A 27,808-nucleotide genomic window follows, 5' to 3' on the forward strand; every position below is an offset into this window, starting at 1 on the left:
ATCCACTGAACTGCCAGGGGGTTCTCTGTAATGATTTTTAGTAGCTATTGATGAGCATTGCCTAAATCCTGTAGGATTCTTTACACTTAAATATTAACTAGAATGGTTTCTTCAGGAGTGTTTCTCTCTGTTATGCATTATTCATTGATTCTGCTGGGAAGATAAACCTGGTCTGCACCGCTTCCTGCTAGGTTCCTGATTTTGCTGCAGGCACGTTGATCTGGTTGTTTCGTAAGTGGTCAAGCTCTAGGTCAAGCCCAGCCTGTCTCTTTCTATTTTATATTAAAGAGCCTACCTTTTGCATTAGAGTAATAATAGACCAGTTAGCAAACATCTTACCTCTGTGACACATCGAGACCTCTTGAAGTCTGGATGTGTACCAGTATCCTAGGACCCACTGAAATAAAAGCTAAAGACCTCACATTTATGGAGGCTGGTTGTTTTCATGACACTAGCATATAGTGAAATGTGTTAACTGGTGTCTGGAGGCAAGGAAGGGGTGACTGGAGAGACAGGGGAATTTGGGCAGTGATGAAACTGTTCTGTATATTGTAGTAGCCATACAACTGATTGTGTTTGTCAAAACTCCCAGAACCGTACTGTACAAAAGGAGTGGACCTTAAAAAAAAAAAAAAAAAGAGCTTGTGCCACCTGAGGAAATTTCAGACCTTGGAGGGGTTTCTTGACTTAGGGCGTCAGCAAAGCCCAGTTAGTTGCCCAGGGTAGTGTCTGTCCTGCTGACATTTCAGTCAGCTGCTTTGTTGTCTTTCATTCTCTTTTTGGTGTCCAGTTGTTTTTTTTCAAAAGTCACATTCTTGGACTTGCTGGGGAAGGTCTGTTTAATTAGCTAATCCTAAATTAATTAGGATTATAAAGAACAGTGGTGGTTAAATCGTGAAGTTAAGGAACAGAAAACACCTTGCCTCTGGTTGGAGGCGTGAAGATCCACCCTTGGAGTCCTAGATCAGGGGTTGGTCCAGTGAGCTAAATCTGGTCTGCAGCTGATTTTGTAGGTGAAGCTTTGTTGTAAAGACAGCTGTGCCCATTCATTTCTTTGTATACTGTCTGTGGCCAATTTCCTGCTGGAGCAGCAGAATTCAGTGTGATAGCGGTTGCGTGGTCTGCAAAGCTTAAATATTTAGTATCTGACCTGAGAGTCTGTGGAGTGTGGTGTTTAAACACACATGGAATGTGAGTATGCCATATTTTAAATGGGTGCAGGGACTGAGAAGCGTGTAATTATAATCACAGTTATCCTCTGTTGAATGCTGAACACCATCCCAGCTAGATGGGTTGTCTCATTTTGTCTTTGTATGAAGTCGGTACGATTTTTATAAACGGAGGTACAGAGGGACTCAACTGGTACAGAGTCAGAATGAGAAAACAGATCATTGAAATCACTCGTGAATAGTAACGAGCATGCATTTTCATGAAACTAGATTACAATGAACTTTCTGTTGAATAGGAATCTTTCTGACATTGATCAAGATGGAAAACTCACAGCGGAAGAATTTATCCTGGCTATGCACCTCATTGATGTAGCTATGTCTGGCCAGCCACTGCCACCGGTCCTGCCCCCAGAATACATTCCACCTTCCTTTAGGTAAGGAATATTTGGTTCTAATAAGAAATTGTGTGTTGAGTAGTTAATTTCAAACTTGACTTTGTTGGCTGTATATCTTACAGTCATTTTTTCTTCTTGGCAAGTGAATGAAATCTCCACATATTGAACTGAATCTTCTTAGGCAGCTTTTGTGTTAATCTTTGCCTCTTCTGTTCTTTAAAGTACTTAAATAGACTGTTAGTAAAACAGTCAAGCATAACATCACAAAATTGGTGCTTTTGAGACAATCCATGTAATCAACACTCACCAAATAACTTTAGCAGTTACAGTGAAACAGAATCAGTCTGCACAGAGAAAATAAATCATGGAGAATCTGCCTATGAATTCTACACATTCCAGAGGTGACAAAATGCTGGCAATGTAGAAATTATAATCAGCAAAATAATGAAAAGAAATTATCCTGGTCTGAAATGCAATCTCAGTGGAGAGGTTGAGAGGGTAGTTCAGAGTCCATGTGGGAGGACTGGTATCCCCCACCCACACACAGCAATGTATGCATAGCCCTCTCAGACAACTGCCTCTCAAAGCTTTAACTCAGAAGACAAATTTGAGCTCTTACAAGTGCACAGAAGAACAAAAGAAGCCCAGATAAGAATTTCTGTCCCGATTCCTCCAATGTCGGGAAAGATTAGGGGCAAAGTCTCCATAAAAGTATGAGACATGGAACCACTGCTGTCAGCACACATGAAGTATGGGGAAGCTGAGAACACTGTGCAGGAAGAAACCAGTGGCTGGACAGTTTGTTCATAAAACCTCACAGCTGCAAGAATCACAAGAGGCACTTGACACTGGTGGGTGTGTTTGTATGTGCGTGTGTGTGTGTTAGTTGCTCAGTTGTGTCCGTCTCCAGGCTTCTCTGTCCGTGGGGATTCTCCAGGCAAGAAGACTGAAGTGGATGGCCATGCCCCCCTCCAGGGGATCTTCCCATCCCAGGGATCAAACCTGGGTCTCTTGCATCGCAGGCAGACTCTACCATCTGAGGTGCAAGGTGGAAGCTGACATAAAAAGGCATAGAAAGAAGATAGGTAGACTGGTTTAAAAGAGCGAGATAATGGGGGAAAGTGAAACTAGCTAGTAAACTAAGTGATTTGTTTTAAGGACTATTAAGTGTAGGCATTTCATGTGTTTATTAAGAGAGCAAATGTAGAGATTCTGGAAAGGGAAAGAAGATGCTCACAATCAGCGGAGTTGCTAGTCTTCCCTTGGAAGAATTTAATATTCCATAGGAAGGAAACTGTCTCAGGCACTGCTCTAACCACTTGATGATTATTAACTGATTTAATCCTTTGAAATTGTCCTGATTTTGTGATGGTTCTAAATATTTCAATGAACTTGGCACTCAACAGTCTGATGACATTCAGGCATTCACTTTTTAAAAACTCTTTATATAAATGGAGAAGAGTGCATCTTTATCTTTTTCTCACCAAAAATGACATATGCTCCATTTTCTATGGCATACTCTTTAAAAGGTTGTTTTTCATGGTGTGCTCAATTCTATCTTGGCACCTAGATGTGAAACCATTTTCTTTTTTCCACAATTGCAGAAGAGTTCGATCTGGTAGTGGTATATCTGTCATAAGCTCAACTTCGGTGGATCAGAGGTTACCAGAGGAACCAGTTTTGGAAGATGAACAGCAACAACTAGAAAAGAAACTACCTGGTAAGACAGTCTTTATATTTGAATTTTATAGTCTATTAGAGATTTTCTGTCTCTAAGGCAAAGCTGGAGGTAAAATATATTTAGCTAATGACATCATTGCTGTGTTTCTTTAACTGACCTTAGTCAGAAAGGAGGCACTTTGCATATGCTTTTTGGATTTTACTATATGTGTAGAATGAAGAAGATTATGCACTCTGCTGATGTACCTTTGTTCAAGCTCTTAAATTGAAATCTATTTAACACTTATCAGAAATTTTATAAATGTTATCTACAAAGCACTGAAAATTGACAAGCCTTTAAGGTGATGGCTTAATACCACCAGTACAGAAATAGAATGTAAAGTTGCCTACTGTTGTTTTCTCATGTTGTTATAGAATCAAAAGCTCCTTGATAGCAAGAAGCTATTTTAAATTTAATAGGAACCTAATTTAAATTACCCTCATTTACAATGAGAAATTCATCATACTATTAAAATATTCTCTGGTGGTTATGAATTATTAATATGAAATGATAATTGGTACTAAGATGCCCTAATGAAATTTATTTTGGAGTCTCTTCATGGTAAATACCCTGTTGGTGTCATTTTGCTACATTTCAAGTGCTCAGGGAATAACTGACCTGCTCAGGACACTACTAGCTCTCCCACTCTCCTCTTCAACTAAATTACTTTTTGTTCACTGATAAACTGCTTCCTGAAAATGTTCTTTGTGGAAGTGTGTTGAGTAGAGTGAAGAATCTAAATGTTAATAATACATGGCCCATGCCCTCTAGAAGGTTATGATACAACTAAGGATTTAAGACATCCATATAAAAAACCATCAAAGCAATGCCTAACTGTGATAAATTCCTGAAGGCAGAATTATAGATACACAGCAGAGTTTACTTGTGGTTGGTTAGCACAGACTGGCAAATACACTGGCAGTTAACTCCCTATGGAAGAGGTCACAGTGGAGGTGAGATTTGGAGATTAATAGGGCCATTACAGGGGTGAGAAGGAGGAACATTTCAGGTTCATAATCATGGGAATAAAGTCTTCAAGCAAATAAGGACAGGAATCTTTAGAATTTGGAATTTTCTTTTTCTGTTGGTGGAAGATAGTTAATTATTTTTTTGGCTTCACTGAGTCTTCATTGCCATGCAAGGGTTTTCTATAGTTGAGGCGAGCTGGGTCAGCTCTGAATTATGGTGTGCGGGCTTCTCATTGCAGTGGCTTCTCTCTGTTGCTGAGCAAAGACTCTGGGCGAGCTGGCTTCAGTAACTGAAGCTCTCAGGTCCTTCGGTGTGTGGAGGCTTCCTGGACTAGGGATTGACCCGTGTCCCCTGCATTGGCAGTGGATTCCTGTCTACTGTGCCACCCGGGGAGTCCGACGTTTCAAGTTTTGAACAGGATGTGACATTATTAGAAGTTTTGGTTAATGCGTTCTTTCTTTCAACAGCTGTTTATTATGTACCTCTGTGTATTAAAAATGGGGCCAGATTTTGGAATTAAAAAGGTATATAGGGATTTTCAGTTTTTGTTGTTTTTTTTAATTGAGATAAAATTTGCTTAACATAATATTGATCATTCTAAGTCATCTAGTCTAGGTGCCTTAAAGAGCAGAAATTTATTTCTCACAGTTCTGGAGGATAGAAAAGTCCACGATCAGGATGACATCCAGTTCTGTTCCTGGTGGGGGCACTCTTCCTGACTTGCAGATGGCTGCACTCTCACCAGATCCTCACTTGGCCTTTTCTGGATGTGTGCACATGAAAAGAGAAAGATGGCTCTCCCTTTTCTTTTAAGGCCACTAATTCATAACGAAAGCCCTATAGTCATGACTTTATCTTAACCTGAATTTTAAAGGTCTCCTCTCCAAATACCATCCCACTGGGGGTTACTACTTCCACATGTGAATTGATAGGGTGGAAAACACTCAGTCCAAAACAATGGCCATAGCTAGTTACTCAGCATTCTCCCTTTTCCCCAGTCCCTAGTAATCATCAGTCTGCTTTCTGTATCTTTGGGTTTACCCCCTCTGAATATTTCATAGAAACAGTATTATGCGCTGGGTGCTCTTTCATGTCTGGCTTCTTTCACTTAGCATAGTATGTTTGAGATTTTACCCTCAATGTTGCTCAGTTGCTATGTCGTGTCCTACTCTTTGCAACCCCATGGACTGCAGCACGCCAGGCTTCCCTGTCTTTCACCATCTCCCAGAGCTTGCTCAAACTCATGTCCATTGAATCAGTGATGCCATCCAACCATCTCATCCTCTTGTCACCCCTTTCTCCTCCTGCCCTCAATCTTTCCCAGCATCAAGGTCTTTTCCAATGAGTTGGCTCTTTGCATCAGGTAGCCAAAGTATTGGAGCTTCAGCTTCAGCAAGCTTCAGCTTCAACATCAGTCCTTCCAATGAATATTCAGGACTGATTTCCTTTAGGATTGACTGGTTTGATCTCCATGCAGTCCAAGGGACTCTCAAGAGTCTTCTCCAACACCACAGTTCAAAAGCATCAGTTCTTCAGTGTTCAGCCTTTTTTGTGGTCCAAGATCCCCTGGAGAAGGGAACGGCTACTCACTCCAGTATCCTGGCCTCCAGAATTCCATGGGCTGTAGAGTCCAAGGAGTTGCAAAGAGCCGGACATGACTGAGTGGTTTCCACTTTCACTTTTCTCACATCCATACATGACTACTGGAAAAACATAGCTTAGACTATACAGACCTTTACTGGTGAAGTGATGTCTCTGCTTATTATATGTCTCAGCATATTAAAATATGCTGTCTAGGTTTGCATGTATCACTACTTCATTCCTTTCTCTGGCTGAGAGGACTTGCAGTTTTAAAGTGGGGAGAGTGAAATGGGTATTGCCTCTTCTGAAACCACTACAAGAGCAAAAAGAACAAAGAAAACAAAACTTGCTTACCATCTCTGATCTCTCATCTAACTGCCGTATATACAGAAAGTCTGTCTTCAGTAGAGGCCAGGCAGTAATGTGGGAAGAAGCCAAGAAAGGATGCTCACAGCTACATATCTCAAGACAAAGTGTGAAGTGACAGTTCTTGAAATAGACTGGGAACAATGGGAATGGTGTGCTGCACGGGGTGGCAGTGAGAGCTTCCAGTGTCTGGGGCTGGCTCCCAGCAGAAGCGTGGGTGGCAGACACAGAGCTGAGTAGACACTGCTGAAAACAGAGAAGGGACATGGAGCACGGAATTTTTTTTTTTTAAGTAAAATAAAATGGGTGCAAACAGTGTGAGCACGGATCAGAGAAAAAAAATCGTTGACCTGAGGATAGACTAAAATTCATTACCTTGGTGCCCTTCAAAGAAGGAAACTGAATAATAGGTTGGAAAAACTAGTACTGAGTGTCCTCTGCAAAGTGATTAGGGCCCAACCTGCTCTTCAGTGTGAAACCCAGGAGGAGACACCTCGTCTTACCTCTATTTTCAGCAACCGTTCTGTTTGTTAAAATTGAAAACAGAGTGGCACAGTTTCATGTGAAGGACAAGGAGGTGGACAGGGCAGGGTTTACCTGGTGGTCCAGTGGTTAAGACCCCTGGCTCCCAACCAGGGCGCTAGGGTTTGCACGCTGTTGGGGAACTAAGATACCTCACGCCTTGTGGCCAAAGGAAAAGAGGTAGAAAAGGAGAAGTTTGTGGTATAGAGGAGAGAGTGGGTCAGTTGCTGAATCAAGGTCACAGAAATGGGAAAGGATACAGTAACAGGGAAGGTATGGAGAATGAGTGATGACGGAGAAGTTCTGTCGAAAGATTATTCCAGAAACCGCATTTTGGGCATTGTGAATGCTGTGATGCGGTTCATCTGCAGGGGAGGGTGTGTACAGGAGACGCTGAGTGAAAGGGCCTGTACCTGGTGCTTATCCGTGAGGGCAGAGGCAGGCGGGAAGCTTAGGGAGTTCGTGTCTGCAGGTCCATTACTCATTGCCGGTGTGCCATGGAGTTTTCCTTTGAAAATGTCTGTTGAACATCATATGGCTTTTCATGATTGTCCTGTCTCTTGTCTGAAAGTAACCTTTGAAGATAAGAAGCGGGAGAACTTTGAACGGGGCAACCTGGAGCTGGAGAAGCGGAGACAAGCGCTCTTGGAGCAGCAGCGTAAAGAGCAGGAGCGCCTGGCCCAGCTGGAGCGGGCGGAGCAGGAGAGGAAGGAGCGGGAGCGCCAGGAGCAGGAGCGCAAAAGACAACTGGAGCTGGAAAAGCAGCTGGAGAAGCAGCGGGAGCTGGAGCGGCAGAGGGAGGAGGAGCGCCGGAAGGACATCGAGAGGCGGGAGGTGAGCAGCCGGAAACAGTCCCGTCATTAACACGCCGCTCTTACAGACTTGTTTAAGTGTCGGTAGTATATTGAGGCTTCCGTGATGGCTCAGCAGGTAAAGAATCTACCTGCAATGCAGGAGATGGCAGGAGACACAGGTCCGATCCCTGGTCCGGGGAACTGAGATTCCCACATGCCATGTGCTTAGTAACTCAGTCCTGTCTGACTCTCTGCAGCCCCGTGGACTGTAGCCCTCCAGGCTCTATGGGGATTCTCCAGGCAAGAATCCTGGAGTGGGTTACCATGCCCTCCTCCAGAGGATCTTCCCAACCCAAAGATCCGAACCTAGGTCTCCCACATTGCAGGCAGATTCTTTATACCATCTAAGTTTGAAGAAACAAAATTTTAAGAAAGTATAAAAATATGGCCTTCCTTGATGGCTCAGTGGTAAAGAATCTGTCTGCCAGTGCAGGAGATGCGGGTTTGATCCCTGGAATGGGAAAATCTCCTGAAGAAGGAAATGGCAACCCACTCCAGTATTCTTGTCTGGAAAATCCCATGGACTGAGGAGCCTGGCAGGCTACAGTCCTTGGGGTCACAAAGAGTCAGAGACAAGTGAGTGACTGAGTACAATACAACAATAATATGTTAACCCAGTCTTGTTTTTTTCTTTTTACAGTTCAGTAGTTTTAGTTACAGCTCACTCCAGTACTCTCGCCTGGAAAATCCCATGGATGGAGGAGCCTAGTGGGCTGCCGTCCGTAGGGTTGCTAAGAGTCAGACTTGACTGAGCGACTTCACTTTCACTTTTCCTTTCATGCACTGGAGAAGGAATGGCGACCCACTCCAATGTTCTTGCCTGGAGAATCCCAGGGATAGGGGAGCCTGGTGGGCTGCCGTCTATGGGGTCACACAGACCCCACATAGACGGACATGACTGAAGCGACTTAGCAGTAGCAGCAGCAGCAGTTTTAGTTATTCACAAAGTTGTGCGACCATAACCACTGATTCATCACCCTGAAAAGAAATTCCTTAACCATTAAGGAGTTACTACTCCCCTTTCCCATTCCGCCTTGCCCTTAACAACCACGTATTTACTTTCTGTCTGTATACCTTTGCCTATTCTGGACATTTTTGATAAATGGAATCCTAGAATATGTGGCTTTCACTTAGCATAGCTTTCAAGGTTCATCCAGTGTGAAGACTGAATAAATACCTATTCCTTTTTATAACTGAGGAATATTCCATTACCTGGATAGATGACATTTTATTTATCCACTCATCAACTTGATGGACATTTTGGTTTTTTTCTACCTTTTGGGTATTTTGAATAACGTTGCTATGAACATTCATGTACAAGTTTTTGATAACCTAGTCTTACGACAAACCTAGTCTTATCAATTAAGTATTTTTTAGTCTTTTTTCTGCATTCATATACACATATAGAAATAGAAAGGTTCATATGGTGGAGAGGCTGAAGGTTTACTGAAATTGTTTTGTTTTTTAAACTGTAATAGTACCACACTAAATAATTAAATTGTTTGGCATCTTTTTCTTTTTCCACTTTAGAAAACAAGTCTAATAATCTTTACTGTATTTTATGGAAGGCTTCCTAAATTTGATGCCATACCTGGATATGAGCCAAGACAATCTCTTGTCTGTCTTTCCAGTTTTAGTGTGTTGTGACAGAAGCAATGCCGTGATCCTCTTGTGTGGATGAAATGTATTTTAAAGATGAGGGATCTCTTTCTTTTTAAAAAAATAATACTTTGGTTTCATCTCCTGATGATTGCTTTTGAAAACTCCTAGCTGTAAGCTACCTTTTCATTCAGGCACACACACACAGATAATAGCAAGATTTTCCTTTCCAGAATGACAACCAAAAGATAGACCACCCTTCCTTCTTCAGTTTTTTTTTTAAAGCATTTCAGAGTGTGTGTTCAGAACTATGTAACTGGCGTTTACAGCGTGCCAGGCGTTGATTAGGTCCCTGGAGATGCTGTGGTGACTAGGTGCCCATCCGTCCTCTCGGCCCTCGCAGTGTAGCTGGGGCACAAATAGGTAAGAAGCCGTTGTGATACAGTGAAGAGTGCCGGGCGCCCTGACACAGCCTCTGCCCAGCAGCCTCAGAGTCGGGGTTGAAGAGAGCTCACGTTGCTGGAAAATTGCAGAACCTTGTGTGCTCACAAGGAAACAAATGATTAGGGACATGGGAGTCACGGACTTTTAAAGCTTGAGATAAATAATAATTTCTCCTGTGACAGAAGAAATAATAATTACTCGTTTGATGGAAGAAAGTTTTTTTTTTGTTTGTTTTGTGTTTTTTTTCTGGAGTTTTTCCTAGGTTAATTTGCCTTTTTTGAAAAGATAGTTTTGTTGTGTTTATTTGGCTGCTCTAGGTCTTAGTTTTGGCATGTGGGATCTGAAGCATGTGGTATCTAGTTCCTTGACCAGGGATCGAACCCAGGCATCCTACATTGGGATCTTGGAGTCCTAGCTACCAGGAAACTCCCGTGATTTTCCTTGTTTTCTTTTATGAGTCAGTAAATAAGGAAGAGCAGGTTTACTTACTACACCAAGCATCCTTAAAGGCCTAAGGAATTGAATGTCAGTGATCCAATAGTCCTTTCTGTTCTCAACCCACATGACTATGATAGCTTTTCTGAATATTCTCTTTTTTTCCATAGAAGTAATAACATATTTGTATGAAATTTTGTGCTGTTTTATAATGAAAGTCACTTGTCATGTTTAATACTATTTCATCCCTAAAAGAAAAGACTTACCAGATGTAACGTTTATTAAGAGACGTTGAAGAGTGTAAGAACTGAACCGTTAGTAAATCCTCTGTTTGTGTATGTCACAGGCTGCAAAACGGGAGCTTGAAAGGCAAAGACAGCTTGAATGGGAACGGAATCGAAGACAAGAACTATTAAATCAAAGAAACAAAGAACAAGAAGACATAGTTGTGCTGAAAGCAAAGAAAAAGACTTTGGAATTTGAATTAGAAGCTCTAGTGAGTAGTTCGATTGTGCTTTGGGAACCCACTTGCATTGAGTTGTTAAATGCTAATGATTCTTATTATTTTTCACTTGTTAAAGAATGATAAAAAACATCAATTAGAAGGAAAACTTCAGGATATCAGATGTCGATTGACAACCCAAAGGCAAGAAATTGAGAGCACAAACAAATCTAGAGAGTTGAGAATTGCAGAAATCACCCACCTACAACAACAATTACAGGTGAGAAACTGTGTCCCTTAAAAGCCTTTTGACTTCCGTGCCTTTCTTTGATTCATTTCATTCACTTATTCACTCAGCAAGCAGCAAGCATCTAGCAGGCCAAGATGAAGCAGACAGGGTACCTGCCTGAAAGTAGTTGTTGCCCAGTTGCTAAGTCGTGTCTGATTCTGTGACCCCATGGACTGCAGCACACTAGGCTTCGCTGTTCCTCACTCTCTCCCGGAATTTGCTTAGAGTTGGTGATGCCATCCAATCAGCTCATCCTCTGAAAGTAGGCTGTCTGGTAATTCAGCACACGTGCTGGGCCTGCTGCATGCCAACTCAGTGCAAGTGCCGGTAAGCACTAAGGATCCAACAGTGGATAGCAGAGACAGAAACCCTGCCCTCATGGAGCTTACCTTCTGTTTGCAGGGTAGACAAGGACTCAGGAAATAAGACAAGCTTGTTCTCTATTAGAAGAGGGAAAGTTGCTCTGGAGAGCAAGTAGGGAAGAGAGTCTCCAGCAGAGAGGCCTGTGATTTTAAGTAATGTGGTCAGGTCAGGCATCTCTGTGAGTTTGATATTGGGGCAAAGACTTGAAAGAGGTGAATGGCTGAGCCAGGTGGACATCTAGCAGAGAAAGTTCTAGGTAGGGCAACAGTTGTGCAGAAGAACTGAGGCTGTGAGCTGGTCTCTGGGATGCCAGTTACAGCAAGGAGACAGCTGTGGTTGGAGCAGTTGGGGGCTGGATCATGCAGGACCTGTAGTCTACTCCTGGGACTTTAGCTTTACCATGATAACCGCAATAAAGAAGTGCAATTAAGTTTATCAGGGGGAGTTCCAGAGACACATGTATAGAGAATAGTTGGAGACACAATGGAGTACTCTAAGCTGTTCTTCTTTCATTTTATTACCTATTCAGCCTTCACCACCAATTTGCTAAAATTTCATCTGGTTTGGTTTCAAGTGTTGAGTTAGAGGGAGTATCCAATTCATGTAGGCACTGTTCTGCATACCATCCTAAAAGGTGATCAGATTTGAACACCATGACTTTAATTTCAGCTTCTTTTTCTCAGCCTGATGGTTTTGAGATTTATCCATATTTTTGAGTGAATCAGTCCTTTGTTCCTTTTCATCAGCTCAGTCAGTTCAGTCATGTCCAACTCTTTTTGCGACCCCATGGACTGTGGCACGCCAGGTCTCCCTGTCCATCACCGACTCCCAGAGCTTGCTCAGACTCATGTCCATCAAGTCGGTGACGCCATCCAACCATCTCATGCTCTGGCGTCCCCTTCTCCTCCTTTATCAGTGACTCAGTTCTTCGCATCAGGTGGCCAAAGTATTGAAGCTTAATTTCAACATTAGTCCTTCCAATGAATATTCAGGACTGATTTCCTTTAGGATTGACTGGTTTGATCTCCTTGCAGTCCAAGAGACCCTCAAGAGTCTTCTCCAACACCACAGTTCAAAAGCAGCTTTGGCGTTCAGCTTTCTTTATAGTCCATCTCTCCCATAAGTGACTACTGGAAGAAGCAGAGCTTTGACTAGATGGAAAATTTGGCATTACTTCGTTGGCAAAGTAATGTCTCTCCTTTTTAATATGCTGTCTAGGTTGGTCACAGCTTTTCTTCCTTTTCATCACTGAGTAGTAATTCCTTATTTATCCCATCATCTGCTGAGGGACATGTAGGTTTTTTCCAGTTTTGGACTTTATGACTAAAGCTGCAATGAGTATTTACTTATATTTCTTTATGCGGAAATATATTTTATTTCTCTCGGTTAAATTTTAGGAGGGGAATTACTGTCAATATAAGTATGTACTTAACCATGTCAGAGTCTATCAAACTGTTTCTAAAGTGGTTGTGTCATTTTACATTCTCACCAGCAGTGTTTGAGTCCTTCAGTTGCTCCTTACTCTTGCCAACACTTCCTTTTCTCATTATTTTTAGCATCTCTGGTGGGTGGGTAACAATGTCTCATGTAACTTTAATTTGCATTTCCATGAAGGCTAAATGTTGTTGGGTGTTGGTTCTTATGTGTATTAGCATGCATCTTCTGTATGTGTTTTGTGAACAAATCTTTAACTCATCCTTTATTGGGTTGCTTATCTTATTATCAGAGTTCTTTATATAGTCTTATAAGAAGTCCTTTGTCAGATAGGTGTTTTGCAGATATTTTCACCTAGTCTCTGGCTTGCCTTTTCATTTTTGTAATGGTGTTTCTTAAGGGGCAGATGTTTTAAATTTTGATAAAGTTGAATTTATTTTTTCTTTTATAGTTTTTTATGTTCTATCCAAAAAAGCTTTGACTATCCCAAGGTTGAAGATGTTTTCCCTTATGTTTTCTTCCAGAAGTTTTACACTTTTATCTAACATATTTAACTCTGTGATCCATTTTTGATTGATTTTTACGTTAAGTGCAAGGTAAGGGAGTGAGAGTCACTTTTTTCCATACCGACACCCAGTTTGTTTTATCAATATTTATTAAAAACCTAAGTAGCTTGTTGATAATCAGCTGACCACCCTTTGTAAAAGTCTTTTCTAGACTCTCTTTTGTTCCATTGATCTACATCTATCCTTTTACCAGTATTTCCCTCTGTTGACCTGCAACAGAGGAGATTTTAAAGTGTTTTTTCCTCCTTTATTTTATTTATATGGTGCTTTACATTGATTTAAATTTGAATGTTAAACCAACTTTCCATTCTTGGGGTAAACTGCCCTTCCGTTCAGTTCAGTTCGGTAGCTCAGTCATGTCCGACTCTTTGTGACCCCATGGACCACAGCACACCAGGTCTCCCTGTCCATCGCCAGCTCCCAGAGTTTACTCAAATTCATGTCCATTGAGTTGGTGATCCCATCTAACCATCTCATCCTCTGTTGTCCCCTTCTCCACCTGCCATCAATCTTTCCCAGCATCAGGGTCTTTTCCAATGAGTCAGTTCTTCGCATCAGGTGGCCAAAGTATTGGAGCTTCAGCTTCAACATCAGTCTTTCTAATGAATATTCAGGGCTGATTTCCTTTCGGATTAACTTGTTGTGTCTCCTTGCAGTGCATGGGACTCAAAAGTCTTCTCCAACACCACAGTTCAAAAGAATCCATTCTTCAGTGGTCAGCTTTCTTTATAGTCCAACTCTCACATCCATACATGACTACTGGAAAAACCATAGCCTTGACTAGACGAACCTTTGTTGACAAAGTAATGTCTCTGCTTTTCAATATGCTGTTTAGGTTGGTCACAACTTTTCTTCCAAGGAGTAAGTATCTTTTAAATTCATGGCTGAAATCACCATCCTCAGTGATTTTGGAGCCCAAAAAATAGTTTCCCCCTTAGTCAGTCTCTTCCATCAGAAAGCTTCCATAAACCTCTTATCCTTCTCCATCAGAGGGCAGAGAGACTGAAAACCATAATCACAGAAAACCAATCTAATCACATGGACCACAGCCTGTCTAACTCATTGAAACTGCCCTTAGTCATGGTGTATTATTGTTTTAAAAAATTATTATTTAGATCAACTTATTATTATTATGAGTCTTTTTATTTAAATTCATGGGGAACATTAGTTTCATCTAGCTTTGGTATCAGGGTAATAAGTACATAAATAAGGTGTATTCTGTTTTATTTTCTAAGAATTATATGAAATGGTAGTCCTCCCTTGATATTCATGGGGCCCTGGTTCCAAGCCCCCTGGTTCCATTTGAGGATACCAAAATCCATGGATGTTCAAATTCTTTATGTAAAATGGATAGTATGATAGGCCTTTTGTGTCTGCATATTTGGATTGAAATTTGAACCTAAGCTTGCTGAATCCAGATGGACTTGATGGTAGACTGTCTGTAGTGGTAGCTACTGTTTATTGAAGGCCTGGCGTGTGAAGACCTTAATGTGAATATTAAATAGATGTCCATATTATCCTAGTAAGGGCAGTATCATTACTCTCATAAGTGGAATTGAAGGCATGGCATGTGAAGACCTTAATGTGAATATTAAATATAATTCCACAATACCTGGGTAAGGGCATTATCATTACTCTCATAAGTGGGAAAGTGAAGATTCTAGAAGGGAATATGCTGTTTCGGAATCAGTTTCTAGCTGGGCAACAAGAATCCAAATTTAACCCAGTTTATGTTACTTCAACACTTTCCTTCTTAAGTTGACTCCACCCTGCCTCCCTAGCCAACCCTTTCAGTTTCTCTCTTAAAATCTTATATGAAAGTATGAAAGTGTTAATCGCTCAGTTGCATCCGCGTCTTTGTGACCCCATGGACTGTAGCCCACCATGCTTCTCTGTCCATGGGATTTTCTGGGCAAGAATACTGGAATGGGTAGCCATTCCCTTCTCCAGAGGATCTTCCTGACCCAGGGATTGGACCCAAAGTCTGCTGCATTACAGGCAGATTCTTTACCATCTGACCCACCAGGGAAGATTAGAACCCTATATATTTCTAAAAGACTTTCTCTGTCCGCCTTTCATAGTTATCAGACTGCAGTCTCAGTGCAGTTGATCCGCCTGTGCAGATTCAACAACCCTAGGATTCAGAGTACCCATCATACTCAGCTATTTTATGTAAGGGACTTGGACGTCCTTGAGTTCTGTTATTGTGGAGATCCTGAAACCAGTACTTCATGGATATGAGGGATTACTGTTTCCAGCGTAAAGTTTTGGTGGCTTTCACTAGTGAAGCCTTATGGACCTGGACATTTCATTGTGGTAGGACTTATAATTGCAAAATTTGTTTAGTAGATACAGGGCTATTCCAGTTTTCTATTTGTACTGTATTCTCTTTTGATAATTTGTATCTTTCAGTGAATGTGTCTGTTTCCTCTAAGTTAGCAAATTTATTTGTATAAAATTGTTTACAATATTCTCTTATTATTCTTTGCAAGTGTGTAGCATCTGTAGTAATGTTAAGTCCTGATGGGAATTTGTGTCATTTAGCTCCCACTCCAGCTCCCCTCTCCTTCTCCTTCTTTTTGTTCTCGCCCTTCTCTTCCACCTCCCTCTTTTCTCCATCAGTCTAGCTAGGAACTAATTGGCTTTATTGATTTTTTTTTTTAAATAAATGTTTTATTTTATTTTATTTTTTCTCTATGGTATCTCTGTTTTCTATTTCATTTACTTAAGCTCCTTATTATTTCCTTCCATTTACTTATTTTGGGTTTAATTTACTTCTATCTAGCCTTTTAAGAAGAAGCTTAGATTATTGAATTTGGACCTTTCTTGATTTCTGATAATCTGTAAACATGTTAAGCTGTGAATTTCCTTCCAAGCATTGTCATAGCCATATTACACAGATTTTAATATGCTGTATTTTTATATTCATTCCATTCAGAACCTGTTTTTTATTTCCTTTGTCATTTCTTTGACGGGTTATTTAGAATTATGCAGTTTAGTTTCCAAATACTTAGATTTCTTTTTTTTAAGTTGTCTGATTGATTTCTGGTTTATTTATGGTATGATCTGTGAGCACAGTCTGTGTGATTTTAGTCCTTTTAAGTTTATTGAGATTTATGTTATGGCTCAACTTGTGATCTGTCTTGGTGAAGGTTCCATGTCACTTGTGAAGAATGTGTACTCTGTTGAAGCTGAGTAGGGTGTCCCTCAAATGTAAGTCGATCAAGTTGGTTCTTAGTGTTGTTCATATCTTCAGTATCCTTCCTGATTATCACGGAAATCCTAATCAATTTGAGATTTGAAATATTAGGATATGACATATAATGTAAATAGTATCAAAAGTTCACTGCTAGAAATTATTTGAAAATATTTTAAAATGCATGCACGAGTACAATCTTTTCTATGTTAACTCTTTGTGTCTTTCACTAACTATTTATGAGAAGTTTTATAAAATATGCCCTTAGAAAATTTAGGACTGGAAACCATAGGTTTATTAATTATCTCACTGAATGCTGTGTGCCCATACATATGTTTACGATTGATGCTTAGTGTGTTTAGTTATTGAAAATAAAATACAAATCAAGGTTCCTGAAAAAGCAGTGAAGTTAAAAATAATGCATAGTTTGAAGAAAGTCAGATACATAGTAGGCAATGATATATCAGTTTTCTTTCTTTATAAGTATTAGCAGATTCTTGCTATGCAAATGAGTCAGGTAGCCCTTCATACTGATTTGACCTATTTTAGAAAGTTAGCTTGTACATTTAGAAGTAATGTTGGGACTTCCCTGGTGGTCCACTGGTTAAGATTCCGTGTCTCTGGTTTTGAACCAGGCCTCCTCTTGATACTTCCTTGTTTGCTCTGGTTCGGGAATGAAAATTTGGGATTGGGTCAGAGACGTGGCCTTGGTTTAGTGAGGTGAATAAGAGGAGGAGCCCAGCTGGCTATGCTTTTTTGGGAAAATGGTCTGATTTGTGTGTTCTGTTTTGTCTAAATTTGGCAGGATTGGGGAGAGTACTTCTGTTTGTGTGGATTATTCATGTGAGAAGATGCTTCCAATTGTTCTCCACTGAGCTATATGGCCCTACAGTTGGGATGTATAGTACACAAAGATTTCTTACAAGCCAGTCGGTATCTAAAAGTGGTTGTTCCGGAAAGGACTGGTTTTTCACCTCTGGTGAAAATTTTTCATGAAGACGTTTTTACTTTTTCAAACGAAAAGTTAATACATAGAGATTTATTTTTCTTAAGTCAGAGTAAAAATGAAAGTCAAATGCATGCGTGCGTGCATGCTAAGTCACTTCAGTCCTATATGACTCTTTGCAACCTCACAACTGTTGCTGCCAGACTTCTCTGTCCATGGGATTCTCCAGGCAAGAATACTTGAGTGGCTGCCATACCCTCCTCCAGGGGATCTTCCCAACCCAGGAATCAAACCTGGGCTTGCATTGCAGGAGGATTCTTTACCACTGAGCCACTGGGGAAGCCCCAAAAGTCAAATATTCCTTAATAAAGGCTACAAAAGCTGTCTTTTTTTCCTGATATATGTATAAACTACATTGAATAATTTAAGCTGAACTTAGGCAAATACAGTTGCTTCTCAAGTCACCTGTGAAAACTCCTCACAGTCTTGTACAATGTGGTTTTAGCTTTATCTATGTCAGCTAAAAAATAGTTGATTCAAGATTTCTATGCAGCTGTTTAAAACTGTGTCTTTATCCTCAGTGGTGGAGCCACATATGGCACCTAAGATTCTCATTATTAAAGTCCTGTTTTGAATTCTGTTTCCGACTTCAGGTGTGTGGTCACCCTCAGTTTGGCCCTACTAAGGATCAAAGTTCAGGACAGACCAGTTCCTGTTTAAACTACTGAGTCAGGTTACAAATAGCAGGGTCACTGCATTTGTATTTCATCCTAGTGCAATTTGAGAGATCATTCCTTTCCATTTTCTCTGCTGAGTTGTACTTGTGGTTCACTTTTAAAAGCTTATAAATAGGCAGTGAGTCAATAAAAATGTAAGAAATACCAAGGGAGCTATAACTGTCTTGTTTAAACTTTATATCAGTGAAAAGCATTTGGCAAACAATTAATTTCTTGGCAAGAAAACAACAACAACAACTCTGACTAGTGATTAAATGCAGTTTCGCTGTAGATGATTTGGGATGAGGTTAGGAGAATCTTTGAGGGAGCAGAAAATTGACCTCTTCCTGCCAGGACTTTGGATCTAAACACGTCAGTTTTCTCCACCATTCATTGCTGTGTTCTTCTCTTCTAGGAGTCCCAGCAAATACTTGGAAGACTTATTCCAGAAAAACAGATACTCAATGACCAACTGAAACAAGTTCAGCAAAACAGTTTGCACAGTAGGTGTTTTCTTTTTAAAGTTGAATTTTCCTTCCTCACAGGCAAGAAGAAACGAGAACCTGAAAAGCCGTTTTTCCTCACTGCCAGTTTATTTTTCTTATCTCGCCATGTTTTTCTAAAACAGGGGATTCACTTCTCACACTCAAAAGAGCCTTAGAAGCGAAAGAACTGGCTCGGCAGCAGCTACGAGACCAGCTGGATGAAGTGGAGAAAGAAACTAGATCAAAATTACAGGAAATAGATATTTTCAACAATCAGCTGAAGGTACCTATTCTGTGTGTGCCTACATGTTATGTCTTACTTTGTTAATTTTTCTAAGTGGCCAAGATGATTAGTTGATGTTTGACCTCCAGGCAGGAAAATTTATTCTGCTGGTTTGTCAGCCTTCATAGAAAGCCCCCACATTTATAGATGTACATAAAACAATCTAAGTTGAATTTTTGTCCATTAAAAAATAAAAATGAATTTGGCCTCTTTAAATAAAGGGCTGAGTAAATGGCCCTGACTTGACGTCTGTTTTTTACATGAATACATTTTTGCATATCTTCATCCTTGTGTCTGTTGAGAACTCCATCAAGTTGTATTGCCAAAAGCTTGGCTCCAAAAACTGCATCTTTCTTATGTTGTTTGAAGAAGATTGAAAAGGAACTGTTTTCTCTTTGAAAGCTAAGAATTTTTTTGCCACTTTTTACATCAGGATTGTCCTTGAATATAGATAGATCTTTATTTTGTGACCTCACACTGTAAAATATCATGGTTAGTGGAGTAATTACCTTTGTCTTTGTAGTGGAACTGGTACCTGGTTTTGTTATATTTTCACAGTGTAACTCAGGAAAATGCCAAAGCTCCCGGGGAAGAGACAGGTGGTGAAATCACAGCCGTTTTCTGATTTGGTGCTTTTGGTTTAACGTGACAGCTTTATCATCTTAAGAATGATTATTATCCTGTAATAGAATATCTTGAAATGCAAACAGCTTATTTCCTGTTAACAGCAATCACATACTTTAGATTTAAGTAGATATTGAAGTTTTTAATCAATTATGTTCTTTTAAAAAGTTGGACTTTACACTTTTTTTTTCCCTCAAATATTTTCTGTTTGCAACCTAAAATCCTTTATACTTCCTTCTGGCCAGTTTAGCTTCTGGAACTTAGAAAAAGTTTAAATACTTTTCTTCATTATTCTGTTCTTCAATATTAGAAATACAAAAACAAATTTGAAAGCATATTTGAGATTTTTAGTTGACTTTTTGATTCTAGGCCAGCTTGTCTAGACATTTGAGTTTGAGGTATTTACACTGTGTTTTCAGAGTAATAAGTAATGAGGTTTTCATAATTATACAATTCCAGGAAGATGATCTTAGAGGAAATATTATTTGAGCCAACTTACTGTTGTGAGTTTTTTTTAAATATTGCTTTCATGCTTACACTGAATATGTGTTTGTGTATGTGTGTATATGCACTCTATATATTTTCCGTATGTATACATATATGCTTCTGTGTCTTATATAAATACTGGAATTGCAGCTGTCAGCTCTCCTTCTCCAGAATAAATAGAAACACTGACATTACCGCTCATTATTACTTGTCACTATTTCAAGCAAAAAGAATATGGTGCTGTGGCACCCTTGTAATCCTTTTTAATAGTCTCTTGGAATATAAACTTAAGTATTCAGATGTCTTCTGACCCAGGTGGTATTCCAGATTTATGCCTTAATCTTAAGTTACCTTTCTCTAACAGTTTGGCCAAAAGCAAGGTTCACATGTCAGAAGATGGGCTCTGGTCGGTGGTTTTTGATAATGCCTGGATAACTTGCAGATTATTTTTGCTGTTGTCCTGTTTTCATTGCTAAAGAGCACACCCTGCAAATGTGATGTGAGTCACTCTCACTGTTTAGTTGACTAATGCTGACTTCAGTATTGAGAGAGTTTTTAGACCTTTATTTTCCTGGCCCATTTTCCAAATATGTGTGTTTATCTCTCAGTTATGACTGACTCTTTGTGATCCCATGGACTGTAGCCCACCAGGCTCCTCTATCCATGGACTTCTCCAGGCAAGAATACTGCCGTGAGTTGCCATTTCCTTCTCCAAGGAATCTTTCCAACCCAGGGATCGAACCTGGGTCTCCTGCGCTGCAGGCAGATTCTTTACCATTTGAGCCACCAGGGAAACTCGAATATACTTGTTTTTATATATTTCTTTCTGTTGTAACTTTTCTTTTAGTTTTCCATTTTTACTTTAAATTTAAGTCAGTGTGGAGTGTGGAGAGTGAAAAAAAAAACCACAAGCCAGTATGTAGCTACATTGTTTTGTTATTTATTTATTTTTTTGTTGTTTTTTTGTTATTTAAAACAAATAAAAGTTTGGAGGACTTAGTGACCATATTATGTTTCTGACAGTTGTTATTTCTAGTATTTCTCTCCAACCTGATGAGATCAAAACAGAAACAGGTACACTGAAGATCAAAAGATTTATAATATGAGGGGAACAGTTCTTGAGGCTATAGCCCTTTGCCTGGCAAAGAAATAAAGCCACTCTTTCCTTCTTCTGCAAAAAAAAAAAAAAAAAAAAGATGTATAATTTGATTGAGACAGCTCAGAGGCAGATTTAAGATTTTAGCCTCTTGAGTATCTCCTGTCTGTTTCCTTTGTTATAATCACATTCGTGAATGTGAAGCTTTTTCCTTTTTCTTTTTACTTTAGAGCTTATTCACTTTGTTGTTGGTGTTTAGTCACTAAGTCGTGTCTGACTCTTTTTTGACCCCATGCACTGTCGTCCACTAGGCTGCTTTGTCCATGGGATTTCCTAGGCTAGAATACAATTTCTTGATTCAGGGATCGGATCTGTGTCTCTTGCATTGGCAGACGAATTCGTTACCACTAGCAGTTATAATTTCTCCTAAGATGAGATGAACTAGGCGAGCTAGCATTCTGACCCTTTGGGATTTCTTCCACGTGTCCCTTGATACAGTAGTATCTCCACAGCATCCTCACTAATGTTGGCAAAGATTACTTCTACCTTGCCAAAACACTTCAACTCTCCAGTAATTCCACACATCAGGTTTGATGGTATGAATTTGCTCTATCCTAAACCTTCCTCTCCCCAGAGGAAACCAGCCTGGAGAGTATAGAAATTAGGACTTAGTTTTGTTTTATATTCTTATAAATTACTCATCTAGAGAAAGAAAGTTCAGTTCACCCACTATCAACTAGTATGGTGACACTGGAGAAATACTTATAGAATGTAGACTTTTAAAAGTAGTTCATCAAAGAGGACTTCCCTGGTCATCCAGTGGTTAAGACTGAGCTTCCAATGCAGGGGACTTGGGTTCGATCCATGGTCCAGGAACAAGGATGCCACGAGGTGTGGGACGTGGCCAAAAAAAGAAGTCATTGATCAGAACATTAAAACCTATATTCAGTTTCTAGCCCCATAAATGAGGGTTCCATTTAGCAAAATCCAACTCTCCTAGTTTCTTTGGTACAAAACTACTTGCAATAAGCCGTTCACTTCTTTTGACGCACACTCACTGTCATGTCCAGTTCCTTAGTGATAAAGGCATGCAGGGAACAATAGCTTAGAGGTAAAGAACCTACCTGCCAATGCAGAAAGTGCAGTTTCAATCGCTGGGTCGGGAAGAAATGCCCTGGAGAAGAAAGTGGCAACCCACTGCAGTATCCTTGCCTGGAAAACTCACGGCCAGAGAAGCCTGGTGGACTGCAGTCCATGGGGTCTCAGAGTTACTGAGCACAGCACGTAGCACCAGGGGCAGCAGTGCCCTGCGTTAGCTCAGATTCTCAAGCCTAAGACTGTGTTCAGGAAGTATAATTGTATTTAGTTTCTTGAATGAGAAAGGGTTTAAAGGGTAGGTATGCTGTTTCCTTTTTCTTTCTTTCTTTCTTTTTAATATGCAATCTGTCTGCCAGCTGTCTAGTTCAGATTCATTCTTTTGAGAATTGCTCCTTTTTTTCTCCAGTTAAGCAAGAATTACATTTATGCCTCCTCACCCAGTTTCTGATAACCAATGATGAAAATACTCAAGTCATAGATTAATCAAAGAGGAAATCAATTACTTTTACAGTTAGATTAACAGATATTTCAGATTGGTAGCAATCTACTAAAAATATAAACCATACTTATAATTCTGGTCAAGAACTGGTCAGAGCTGTGGATCATATGGTCTTTAGAATCTTGGCCCTTTCCATTTCTATTTTACCTAATGGAAATTGAGGACTCATTTTTTTCCTTTTAGAAAAGACTACTTTTCCATGCGGGATTCCCAGGTGACACTATGGTAAAGAATCTGCCTGCCAATGCAGGAGACACGAGTTGGATGCCTGGGTCAGGAAGATCCCCTGGAGAAGGAAATGGAAACCCACTCCAGCATGCTTGCCCAGAGAATCCGATGAACAGAGGAGCCTGGAGGGCTACAGTCCACAGGGCCACAGAATCAGGCACAACTGAGCGACAGAGCATACATTTTTGCATTCTTTTGTAGTAGACGGCTACCTTATAGATACGATATTTATGTTTTCCAGAAATGATCCCAAGACAGAAATGTCTTTCTAATTTATCACCCGAAACCAAGAATTACTTTAAAAAGGAAAAAGAATGAATAAACTTGGCCTTTGTAGGCCTATCAAAAAGGGAGGAAATGATAGCACTCTGATATTAAAGCTTTTGTGCTCGAGTTCCCAATTGATAGCCTTTTATTTTTACTACCTTTTGTGTGAACAGTAAATTTTGGTGGACCAAATTTATCTATCAAATTTTCTGCTTTTAAAATGTGTTCTATGTGCAGCAACTATTTTATCATGTTTAGGAATCAATAATCTCATATTCATGTTCTAGAAACCTCAATTTAAAATTCAATTATCTTTGACTTTTCTCTTTTTATCTCGTTCTGCAGGAAAATCAAAACAGTTTCTTGGGGGAATCTATTTGCCTTAAGGGCACATAGAATCATTCTGATCATTATTTTTCTTACCTACAGTGCTTAGCTGTAGGTGTAAAATTATGGTTCTAGCAAGTGTCAAATACCATTACGAATAGGAACTTTTTAGACAGCAGCACTTGACCTCACGTTGCCTTTGGCAATGTTAGTAGTTACTGTTATAGTTTTCTTTGGCCCTTATAGGTTAATGCTCCATATTTTAATATCCTCACTATGATACAGAACAGCAACATAAAGTGCAGCTTATAGTTTTCAGGACTCTATTGTAAGCCAAAACAGAATCCACACAAAGTGTCTAGATGTCTGAAAAGTCGAGTCCTTGTTGGTCCCCGTCTAGGCACTGTGTGCTGGTCGCGTTCTAACATGAATGGCGTGTTATATTAGAACATTTCTTTCTTCCAGTCACTGGCAATGGAAGAGGCAGTGTTTCAGTGCCTGGCACTTCTCCTGGGCTGCGTCATCCACTTAGACTTCTTTCTAAAGGTTTCCCTGCCCTGCTCAGGCAATGCGCGTCTTTCTCAGACTAAGAATGGTGAACCATCTCCAGCTCTCTGCTTCAGTTTCCCTCATGCAGATGAGTGCTCAGTGTCTAAGACAGCATTTACCATGAAGTGCTAATAAGCCTTCTTTGTAGAAGTTAATCATGATTAATTATTATAAATCATGGAGTATGAGTGAATCTTTCCTCTTGACAAATTGTGTGTGTGTTGGTGTGGGTGTGTGATGGAAGCTCTGAACTACAAGATGGATAAGGTACTATATACTGTAGTCTTTATACCAAACATATTTTATTTTATTTTATTTTTTTCCTTTTTTAAAATTTTTATTTATTTTTTTTTATTATTTTTTAATTTTTTTTTATTAGTTGGAGGCTAATTACTTCACAATATTTCAGTGGGTTATGTCATACATTGACATGAATCAGCCATAGAGTTACACGTATTCCCCATCCCGATCCCCCCTCCCACCTCCCTCTCCACCCGACTCCTCTGGGTCCTCCCAGTGCACCAGGCCCGAGCGCTTGTCTCATGCATCCCACCTGGGCTGGTGATCTGTTTCATCATAGATAACATATATGCTGTTCTTTCGAAACATCCCACCCTCACCTTCTCCCACAGAGTTCAAAAGTCTGTTCTGTACTTCTGTGTCTCTTTTTCTGTTTTGCATATAGGGTTATCGTTACCATCTTTCTAAATTCCATATATATGTGTTAGTATGCTGTAATGTTCTTTATCTTTCTGGCTTACTTCACTCTGTATAATAGGCTCCAGTTTCATCCATCTCATTAGAACTGATTCAAATGAATTCTTTTTAACAGCTGAGTAATATTCCATGGTGTATATGTACCACAGCTTCCTTATCCATTCATCTGCTGATGGGCATCTAGGTTGCTTCCATGTCCTGGCTATTATAAACAGTGCTGCGATGAACATTGGGGTGCACGTGTCTCTTTCAGATCTGGTTTCCCAAGCATATTTTAGATCATTGAATTTGCCATGTGGCTGCAAAAACTGGAAAGACCATACTTGGTCATTATTTGGGTCAATACGCATATTTTCATCAGTAGATAGTATAGTCAGTATAGTATTCCAAAAGTGGATAGTCTTATTTCTCAGAAAAATGTGAGTATTTAGGACTGATTCAGAGTTAAGTATACGTTCCTTAATATACTTGGGAAATCCAGGCTTTGTAAATTAGACACAAGATGCTATTAGAAATATAAACTCTGCCTATAATGCTACCTGTTCTAAAAATTGCTCCTAGGGACTGAATTGTTGTTGAAATAAGAATGCCAGTTATAGTAAATAAGGTTCTTGGCTTTACTGAGGCTTTTATGCTCTTGGTTTCAGACACTTGCTTTCAATGGTAGGCTCATTCATTATGAAGGCAGTGAAAGGCAAAATGTTTAGCAGCCAGGGAAGAAAAGAAAAGAGCTGGAGAAGGAATTGCAGAACAGAATGAGATGTCAGGGGGAAATGCATGTGCAGGGAAACAAGGAAGGAAAGGAAGAGATCCAGAAAGAGGAGATCCAGACAGCAAGAGAAATCATTGTGAATTCAAATAACCACGTTGTTTTCTCATATTAGTAGAATAATGTTTGGCTGTTTCATGGCTTGTTCAAGATTAAATTTTATTTTTACCTATATGATCCTTTTGAAAGAAACTTTTTTTACACAGAGGTAATAAAATACTGTAATTCTCATTCAATGTACTTGTGATTATGGAATCTTTAGACAGATTTCTTCAATGAAGAAAAGTAATTAAACACTCCCAAGACTCGAAATAATTAACAAGCATTGTGTGTTAGATTCTGTGCCATACCAATAGGCTTGTTGCTTGGTTGGTTGAGTTTTTTAGTAATAGTGGGGGTTTTTCTTTTGAGGTTTTAAAAAAGTACTTAACAAAAGGTTTTTGGGGGAGGGGGAAAAAAAAAACAGAACTCGTCTCTTGAAAAAAAAAATGCTTTTTTATTCTCTTCTTTAGCCAAACTCCTTGACAGTTTGATCCTTAAGAGTGCATTTTAAAATAATGGGTTATTGCTTTATAGATAAAGCTGAGACATTTGGGGAAAACTCAGATTTTCAGGACAAAATAGAGTCAGTTTTCTCTTTCTGAGAGCATAAGGATACCTAGCAAGGACTCTTAGAAGACATGGGAGAAGATTCTTAGTTAGCTATATCTACTGCAGAAAAGGCAGGGTTTTCTGTTAATAGCCCTTCTCTCCTTTTTTGTTCATCTGTCCTCTCACCCCTTTACAAACACACACACGTGTGCACACATGCACAGACACACACACACATCCCTCTTTGACTCTCCCATGGCACTGTGATACACTAACTGCCAACTTGCACCATGGGGAGTTAACTTTCTCTTTGGTTGAATATTGACCACAGACTTGGAAATAATCTTTAAGCATGTTCTCAGAATTCAAATAACCAATCTATTGTCTCTCTCTATATATATATTTTCAATCAATATATATTTTTATATTCCTCCTGCTTTTCATGCATCAAGAATGAATACATTTGATAATTTTGCAGAAAATGGAATATCAGTTTATCTTGATTTGAGTAAACCTTCTGTTTTGAAATAGTGATTATTCTGATTTTTCCACACTGGTAGAAGTTCCTCAGTCTTCATTAGGTTTGTTGGTTGGCTTTCTTTAATGATTTTCCATTTGTTTTACAACCACTTAATTGGGATCAGTTACCATATTTTAAGACCCAAAATCTTTTTTAAAATTCTGATTTTGTCTGCTACACAGTGTTTTTGGGTGAGAAATAATAGTGGTGAGAAATAATAGTTTATATATACAAAAGCACGCCTAACTGTGGACTCTGTGAATCACCCCCCAACGTTTGCATAGAAACGGGACGGTTTACAAGGTGTTTCTTTCCATGTGGACTCATTTGTCCCTCTTTGTAGCGCCTCCCCGTTGCTGTCGGCGAGGCCTAGAGGGGGGCCTACCAGCTGTGCTCTCCCTTGTCAAGCTGATCCCCAAGGACAGGGCCGGTCTGGAGGCTCTGAGATTTCTGGCATGCACTGAAGCTTCCTTGGAAGCCAGGAAAGACTCAGGCTGCGTGTCTTGGGTGGAGTGTGGGGAAAAAAATAAAAAGCACTTCTAGCTTTCTGTAAGTATTAGGTCTAGGCAGAACAAACACCTGCAACTTCTGATGCTTGTACCTAGATCAATTTCCTATGGGTCCATTTAATATTAACACATAAACGATCGGGTGATTTTTGCAGAGACTAATGCCTGATGTGTTATATAAGTGGATATTTGAAACATTTGTGGTCAGTAATGTTCGGGTAACAAAAGATGTATGAATACGTCTGTGGTAATGTGTCCTCCACAATTTATGTTGGTTTGCCGTGTTCAGTCGGTGAAAGTGAAAGTGTTAGTCACTCGGTTGTATCCCATTCTTGGAGACTCCATGTAAGTAGCCCACCAGGCTCCTCTGTTCGTGGAATTCTCCAGGCAAGAAGGCTAGAGTGGGTTGCCATACTCTCCTCCAGGGGATCTTCCCAACCCAGGGATCAAACACAGGTCTTGTGCAGTGCAGGAAGATTACCATCTCAACCACCAGGGAAGCCCAAGAATTTCTACCAATTAATCAGTTGCTTTTGTCTTTCTGTTCCAAGAGAGAGTCTGAGGAAAAAAAAAAACAAAACCAGAAGCAGGCTAATACTTCAAGAGTTAGATGACCAAATAGCAATGTATTTCCATAAACAGCTAGTCTTTCATAGGCTCCCTGTTGCTACTTCATTTTCCCCCCTTTATTCACAAACTTTTATGCAAAGTCATGTTTATGAAAAGAAATGCCATTCATATTGTACAGGTAGAT

At 39.8% G+C, this 27,808-nt stretch overlaps 1 protein-coding gene across 10 annotated transcripts in view; it reads left to right on the forward strand.

Moving 5' to 3' along the window:
- The window catches only part of ITSN1 (intersectin 1), a 252,839-nt gene that overhangs the window by 115,279 nt on the left and 109,752 nt on the right, over positions 1–27,808 (forward strand). For all 10 annotated transcript variants that reach the window (XM_065913505.1, XM_065913504.1, XM_065913506.1 and 7 more), the window contains 7 exons: positions 1,466–1,603; positions 3,169–3,284; positions 7,294–7,556; positions 10,401–10,550; positions 10,636–10,776; positions 18,422–18,509; positions 18,635–18,774. In XM_065913505.1, the coding sequence (XP_065769577.1) occupies positions 1,466–1,603; positions 3,169–3,284; positions 7,294–7,556; positions 10,401–10,550; positions 10,636–10,776; positions 18,422–18,509; positions 18,635–18,774 (1,036 nt within the window). The remainder of the gene's footprint in view (positions 1–1,465; positions 1,604–3,168; positions 3,285–7,293; positions 7,557–10,400; positions 10,551–10,635; positions 10,777–18,421; positions 18,510–18,634; positions 18,775–27,808) is intronic.

Source organism: Muntiacus reevesi, chromosome 21, assembly GCF_963930625.1.
Source record: "Muntiacus reevesi chromosome 21, mMunRee1.1, whole genome shotgun sequence".
Taxonomy (NCBI): domain Eukaryota; kingdom Metazoa; phylum Chordata; class Mammalia; order Artiodactyla; family Cervidae; genus Muntiacus; species Muntiacus reevesi.